This window comes from Bison bison, unplaced genomic scaffold (genome assembly GCF_000754665.1).
Source record: "Bison bison bison isolate TAMUID 2011002044 unplaced genomic scaffold, Bison_UMD1.0 scf7180017864485, whole genome shotgun sequence".
NCBI lineage: Eukaryota > Metazoa > Chordata > Mammalia > Artiodactyla > Bovidae > Bison > Bison bison.
The window spans coordinates 5,044,266-5,052,287 of NW_011495045.1; the positions used below are offsets into that span (position 1 = coordinate 5,044,266).

Sequence of the window (8,022 nt, forward strand, 5' to 3'; positions counted from 1 at the left end):
AATGAAGTAAGTCAGAAAGAGAAACACCAATACAGTACATCAGTGAATATATATAGAATTTAGAAAGACAGTAAAGATGATCCTATATGAAAGTCACCAAAAGAGACACAGATGTAAAGAACAGACTTTTGGACTATGCGAGAGAAGGGGAGGATGGGATGATTTGAGACAATAGCATTGAAACATGTATATTACCATACGTAAAATAGATGATCAGTGCAAGTTTGATGCATGAAGCAGGGCACTCAAAGCTGGTGCTCTGAGACAATCCAGAGGGATGGGGTGAGGAGGGAGGTGGGAAGGGGATTCAGGACAGGGGGACACATGTGCACCTGTGGGTGATCCATGTTGATGTATGGCAAAACCACCACAATATTGTAAAGAAATTATCCTCCAATTAAAATAATTAATTAGATTTTTTTAATGGAATATATAATAAAATTGTCTTTGCAAAATTGATTTTGAAATGAGATCTGTAATTTATTTAGCATAGCCAAGTATATACTATTTTAACTTGGATTTAAATATCTTTGTATGGTATCTTTTTCAGCTATGATCTCTATTCAAAAGGTACTGAAATAAACTGAACTTAGACCCAGATCTTCAAGTTGGTACATTACAAAGATTTTTAAAAGCAATTCAGTTCAGTTCAGTTCAGTCAGTCTGTCGTGTCCGACTCTTTGCGACCGCATGAATCGCAGCACTCCAGGCCTCCCTGTCCATCACCAGCTCCCGGAGTTCACCCAGACTCATGTCCATCGAGTCAGTGATGCCATCCAGCCATCTCATCCTCTGTCATCCCCTTCTCCTCCTGCCCCCAATCCCTCCCAGCATCAGGGTCTTTTCCAATGAGTCAACTCTTCACATGAGGTGGCCAAAGTACTGGAGTTTCAGCTTTAGCATCATTCCTTCTTAGACATATTCAATAATATTTCTCCCTCTAAATATTATTTATAGTAAATGAGGTCCAAAGTACCTTTATATCATTAATAAATAAAAGCTAAAAATTATCTATTTTATACTTATCTCATCTTTTAAATTTCTATTTTTGGCATCACCAAGCTAGAAAACTTTTTTTTCAAAGCAGAAATCTGTAATAATTCATGATGCTGTGTATTCCAGAGTTGGCACTTGATAAAAATGTTCAATGAATGAATGAATCCCTCTTGCAGTGTTCATTAATGTTGACACTTATAGGATTTTTTAAGTTGAATAGTATTCCATTGTATTTATATGCATTATCTTTATCCATTGAAGACATTATGCTACGTGAAATAAGCCAGTTACAGAAAGAAAATACTGCATGATTCCATATACTTATATGAAATATTTAAAATAATCAAACTCATAAAAGTAAAGAATAGAGTGGAGTTTGTCAGTGCCTAAGAGGAGGGAGGAAAGAGGAGTTGCTAATCAATGGGGATAAAATTTTAGTTATGCAAGATGAATAAGTTCTAGAGATCTGATGTACCACATCAAGCCTACAGATAACAAAGCTATGTTGTATACTTCAAAATGTGTTGAGGATACAGACCCTTGAAATGGGAATGCTATCAGCCTGTTGTCTCACAAGGCTTGCCAACTTGTGTTTTATTTTAAATAAAGGTTGCAATATTTTATTGTCAAAAAATGCTTTGAGGATAAATCTAAGTGTTCTTACCAAAATTTAAAAATTTTAAACCCTCTCACAGTAGTCATAGCTGTACTTGGAAAAAACTCACAAATAGATTAGGAACACCAATTTATGAAAGTTCCTACCCAACATTCAAAAAAAAAAAAACCTGAGAAACATCACATATCTGTAAGTCTACTAAAGGAGAATCTATTATAATCAATTGCAATCTTCCATTCAGTATTTCTTAAATGGAATGGAATGATCTCCCAAGTTAACTAAATTCAATGAGGAATTATTGATTGCCTCATATTGGAAGTAAGTTTGTAAAAAATAAGTTATCTATGATGTCTGATTTCAAAAATTCAAGTTTAGCTCGAGAATATGTCTTCAAACTTCCACTTACATGTGCGTACAAAATAATGTTTGGAGAATTTGAGTCACTTGGCCGTGCAATTTCATGATTTTGCGTATGTCCGGCCTCTTCATCCTATCACATACTCATCTTCTCCTTGATCCCTATTTTCACGTTGAAAGTGGACACACTTGTGAATCAGAATCCTGTAAAGCACCAATCTATACAAAACTAGTCGTTCTCTTCATGTTGTAGGGCAAGTGGTTCACCCTTCATCACATCAAGGGCGAGTGAGGGCTGCGAAGTGTTTTTAAAAGGTCTTCCCCTTCAGTTGCGCCTTAGTAAATCTAGAGAAAAGAGCCTCAAATCCCTTTCCTTCCAGGTCTTTTTTCTGGATTATGATCTACATGAAGAAAAAAAAAAAAGAAGACAGTGGTGGTGATAATCTAAAGTGAGGCAAATAACAGATGTATTTTTGTCCCCCCAAACTGGAAATAAAGGACACAGCAGAATAAAGTAGATCATTAAAAAAAAAAAAAAAAAAAGACAATCACCCCAGTACATAATACCAATGAAGGCAGTGAGCTCAGAAATTCTCAGTAACTCAGAAAATCACCAGGAAAAGGCGACCCCTCCAAAATGTGACTCATGCCACGGACTGGTGTTAGAGGAGGCTGGCTGGCTTCTAGAGATCCCATTTCATTGTGATGTCTGGTCCTAAGAAGAGATTGGCCTCCTTTGGGCATAGCACTTGGCACCATGTCACATGTCCCTGGGTTCTGATCGGTGGACTCTAAGAACCTGCTGTGGAAGTGCCAGGGGCTGATTTATCCCTGGACACCCAGCATCATGAGCAGGTACTCATGTACGACGGATAAGAGGAAGAGTGATAGGGTTAAAAAGATTTGCTTCTTTTTCTCAGAGCCCCGCTCTTCCGGACACCAAGCCTCCTGACTTTGCATGTTTTGCTTGGAAGAACTGGGCTGCAAGCACAGTGGGGCTACACTTATCTTCCCTGGCAGCTGGTCACGTTGCAAAGTCAACAAGACTAGTATAAGCTCCTTCCTTGAATGACACTGCCTGACATGGAACTGCAAGCTAAGGAGATTAATCTGATAAGAAATAAAACACTTCAGCACAGAAAAGTCTGAGCAAATCTTTATTGAAAATGTGTCCATCTTAACAGAAAACCTCAGGAAGAAACTTAGATGGATGGTTACAACCAAGGTATCTGACTTCAAGAAAAGAAGAAGAAAAAAAAAAAAAAAACACGTCTTAAATCTTAGCAAATATGTCAAGTATTCTATTTTATTTCTTTGCTAGTTATGCCGACTTAAACTCCCTAATAGAGGCTGCTTCTGCACCTTCTCAAAGCTTCCAATAGTAAGTGGGATAATCTTGCATAGTGTTTTTTATAGGAAACCAGGGCTTTTGATCAAACAGGCCCGAGACTCCCTTCTCTCTTGCCTACTCACACCACTGCCGACAAAGATGGAAATTTGTTATCTAAAATGCTATTTTAACCTTTTAAATCTAAAAAAGATTAAGTCTGAATAAAACAATTCAAGATATCTGTTTTGGGGACTTTAGGCAGATACCAGAAAGTTAAGTCAAAAATAAACCCAAAGCAGAAAAAAAAATCCCAAAAAAAAAGGCAATTTTTCTCCAAAATGTTATTTAAAATAGTAAATCTATGTCATTCCCCAGAAGAGTCCACTACTTCTATATGGAGTCCTCCAAATAATGCTAGTTTCCCACGAATACGGCCATTGTGGGGAGATGAGCACTCTGGTGGCCACTGCGTTGGGCCCCTGCACATCTGATGTTTCTCCAGCAAAAAAATAAAAACAAAAATGGAAATGAAACCTTGCGGTCCTTCTGACTGAGGCTCTAGAAGCCCCAGGAAGGATGGTGCTTGGCGGGGAGGTGTTGACTCCACATAAGGGTGGTCTGTGGAAGTTCAAGAGGCACATTGGCCAGTGGTGCCACCAGTCACCATGGTCTCAGTGGATCTTGGCTGGCACTCAGCCCCGCCGGGTCTGAACATGGAAAGGCATATACATCATTCTGTTTATGAAAGCTCAGCTCTCCTTGCAAGTATCCTCAAGGAGAGCAGCAAAACTATCTATTAAAGCTATATTTTTCTCAAGTGCAGTCCCCTTCTTTATAACCAAGTAATTAAAGCAAACCATTCCTCAGTCCTTCTGCTCTCCCCTGCCCCTACGCCCTCCCCCAAGTACACACTCTAAATCCCCATCCCTCTTCTGTCCACCCCACCCACCCCACTGGTCCAGCCCCAACCCACTCTGATGTCCCTTCCCACCCCCCACCCTCCACCCATCACCTCGCTGAGCCCCAGGCCTTGAGACCCTGCTGCCTAGACTGTAGAGCTGGCCAAAGCTGAGAACAGCAGACAAAGGAGCAATTGTGGGAACTGACACTCAAGGCCTCCGGCGTTGGTTCAGCCCTTGGAGATGCTGGCAGAGCTGGTCTTCTCACAGGGCACCCCGTCCATCTCAAAATGGCAAAGCACGGGACGTCACTGCCTGCAGACGGCTCAGTGGGGCTGCTGCTACTGTGAAGCAGGGGGCACTGGAGAAAGGGGCCTTCTCCAGGAAGGGAATGTGACACAAGTGAAAACCCTGGGCCACAGAAATTAGGCAACATCTGGCGTCAAATCTTATCTTTAAAATCCCTAATTCCTTCCCCAAAGGGAACTGAAATGGAAAAAGAAAGAAGAAAGGGCAAGTGAGAAAGACGGGGAGGGAGGGAAGGAGGGAGAGAGGGTGGGAGAAAGTCTGGTTTGCAATTCTAGTTTGCGGTAGAAAGTGTAGTTATGAAATGGCAACTTAACGCAGAAATGAATCTGAGGGTTTGATCCCAGGCTCATTTTTAAATCCCAGTTTCAGGGAACAGGGTGCTGAACAGGAGGCTCTGGTGGGCGCCGGCCCTAAAAGCCTTCCACAGACAGCGTGTGGTTGAGCGCGTAGGTGTCGCTATCTTCTTCCTCCAAAAGCAGCTTGTCGATGGTCAGGGAACCGATGGCTCTCCTGGGGTCCTCGGCGTCCGGGAGGACTGGCTCGGGAATGGAGATCGGGAGCTGGACAAACTGGGGCCCAGGCAGGGCTGGGGCTGGAGGCTGGTACTGCAGGGTGGAGGTGGGCAGCGTGGACAGCGGCTGAGGCCACGGGAAGTAGGTGAGGGGGGCCTGGTGCTCGGGCCCCTCCAGCGGGGGCCCCACGGTGGGCGCGGCAGCACTCCTCGTCTGTGATGGGGAAGACACAGGGTGGTTAGCAGCCCCGGGTACCCACTGCTCACCTCGGTTCTTGTGGGGATCTCTGTTTGCCTCACGTCAGCCCTGTCCTCCCATCTCATTCCAGAGGGCTCTGCCTTCCCCTGCACAAAGTCTCCCCCAAGGGAGAAGCCAGACAAACTTCCACATCCCTTTCCCTGTCACTCACTAGGTATATGCCCTCTCATACTTCCCCACCTGAAGCCTCTGTTTTCTGATCTGTAAAACAGATTACCCAAAGGACTGACATCACCAGGCTGAGCGAAGAACAGATGCTTTTCCAGATTTCATTGAATATAAAATGCACCCAGATTTCAGAGATATCAAAATATGTGTGCAGGGGTGACATACATCTTAAAATCAATGATAAAACAGCATATTAAACAATAAGCCCATCACACAGCATAGCAGCTGTATTGCCAAGTGGCCACTACTGTGCCTAGACACAAAGACCGTCCTGGCTCCACACAGCAGGTTTGGGATTCTGAGGACCCCTTGAGCTCAGCTCCACTAGCCTCCCATTACCTCATCCTCTGCTGCTGCTTAGCTGGGCCTCCTGTGCCCTTTCCAGAGACCTCGAAAGGTCAGAGCCATTCTCCCAGGCACTCTGTAAACAGTATCTTTCACCTGCATGGCAGCCATCCTACAAATCCCAGCTCAAGCTGCCAAAACCAGGGCCTGGATACCACTGATAAGAAAGGAGGTAGGAGAAGACTGTCTTTGCATGGAATGATGTGTGTGTGAGAGGCCAAAACCTCCCCCATCACCCTCTGTCCCCTGCCACATTTCCTCCAGTGGCCGCTGTGTCTTGAGAACAAACTATTAGAGTCATTAGTACTGTGTGTTCAGTCATGTCCGACTCTTTGTGGCCAACCAGGCTCCTCTGTCCATGGAATTATCCAGGCAACAATAATGAAGCAGGTTCCCATTTCCTACTCCAGGGGATCTTCCCTACCTGGGGATCCAACCCACGTCTCTTGTGTCTCCTGCATTGGCAGGCGGATTCTTTACCACTGGGGAAGAGCTTATTTCAATCTTCTGGGACCTTGCTGCAATGCATATTCTGGTACAGGAGGTCTGATCAGACCTGGATTCTGCATGTCTAATAGGATCCCAGGTGATGCCAATGCAGCTGGTTGAAGGACCACAGTTTGAGTAGCAAGGCTTTAGGGTATTTTTCTATAGAATAATAGAGCCGGAAAGGGTCTCAGAGGACTTTCAGCCTCCCAACAAAGCCTTATCACTTCTAGTATTTAAAAAATCCAAATGGAAATCCTACATAAACCTGGGCATTTCAACTCCCACCGCAGGTATCTTGGCTCAGGGATAGAATTACATCAACCCATCATACAGGTCTTATCTCCTGCAGATCAGGAGTGGAAATTGTTAGCTCTAACCAGCTTTGATGAGTTAATTTACAAAATGGCAAGACAAATAAATTATTTCTTAATAAATATGGTTTGTTTGATACACAGAACTTTTCAAAGCAAGAGGTGGGATTGATGAAAAGGATAAATAATGAAAGGAATTCCTAGTCCTGAAATGGTTGGGAACCACTGTGTCCACCACTCCCCACCCCCACCCCAGGCCTCCGATATTGAAATGAGCTGCCTGGGAAGGGTATTGAATGAACTGCTTCCCATCCACCATCACTCAGGTCCTACCACTGGTTTGCTGAGCAGCGGGTGGGCGTGAAGGGGGAGGGTCCTGCAACCCAGGCCTGGATGGTGCTTGAAGGGGAGGAGCTTCAGGATGACACTGGACCTTGAGGTAAACAGATGGGCTTGGGGGACCAAAGCAAGCTCCATCATCATGGGTGTGCTCTGCAGTGACTCATGAGAGCCTCGCTCTGCCTCCCACAGCCTCCCTTGGACTGGTGCTGGATATGGCTGTAACCACTGGTCTTTTCCCCTCTGAACACCTGGGGGCTTCCCATTCCTTTGGTTAAACAGGCAGCATTCACATAAAACTATTTCTCTTCCTTCCTACATTCCTAGGGGAGCAAACCCTTCCCTATCCAGCACTTGAAGATAGCACTTGGTTAATGCTGTTGGTCAACTTTGAGGCAATCATAATAACTCGTGTCTATTGAGTGCTTTCTGTATTCTGGAAACCAGGCTGAGCTCAGGAAGTGTTCTAAGCAGCCTAAGTGCATCAGGCCATCGCTCATGACATCAACCCTTTCGTTAGCATTCCCATTTTACAGATGAGAACACTGAGATTCAGACCATTAAATCACTGTGCTTGGGGTCACAGAGCTAGTGAATGAAGGGGCAGAGTGTCAGATGATCTGACACCAGAGATGGAACTCAAAAAATTACCCTGCAGGTGGGTCTCTCTCCATCGAAAGTAGTTTTCTGAAAAGTTGTGTCATGTGTTGCTCAGCCTAGAAATTCTCTGAAAAATCCCATTATTGGGTGAATAATCACCCCCTAAATCATCTGAGTAGAAAGGAAAGGCTGGCTCTGGCAAGAGACTCCATGCAAACATCACCCGGTTCCCCATTCAGGAAAAACTGAGACCCATCCCTGAGACTCAGCATATCTGAGGCAGCAGGGTAGATAGGGCAGACCAGCAGGCAGGTGGCCTCCCTGGACCATTCAGCCAATAATGGGGTTTGTAAGAAAATTCATAGGCTGAGCAACATGTGATACAACTTTTGAGAAAACCATACTTTTGGTGGAGTGAGAACCACCTACAGGGTAGTTTTTTGAGTTCTGCCTCTAATGTCAGATCGCCTTAAGCCCCGCCCTGGAGGACAGG

General features: G+C 44.4%; 1 protein-coding gene across 1 annotated transcript in view; it reads right to left on the reverse strand.

Moving 5' to 3' along the window:
- Positions 1-3,113: 3,113 nt before the first annotated feature.
- The window catches only part of POU2AF1 (POU class 2 associating factor 1), a 25,132-nt gene continuing 20,223 nt past the window's right edge, over positions 3,114-8,022 (reverse strand). The window contains exon 5 of the mRNA XM_010862862.1: positions 3,114-5,232. Coding sequence (XP_010861164.1) covers positions 4,918-5,232 — 315 coding nt within the window. The 3' untranslated portion in view covers positions 3,114-4,917. The remainder of the gene's footprint in view (positions 5,233-8,022) is intronic.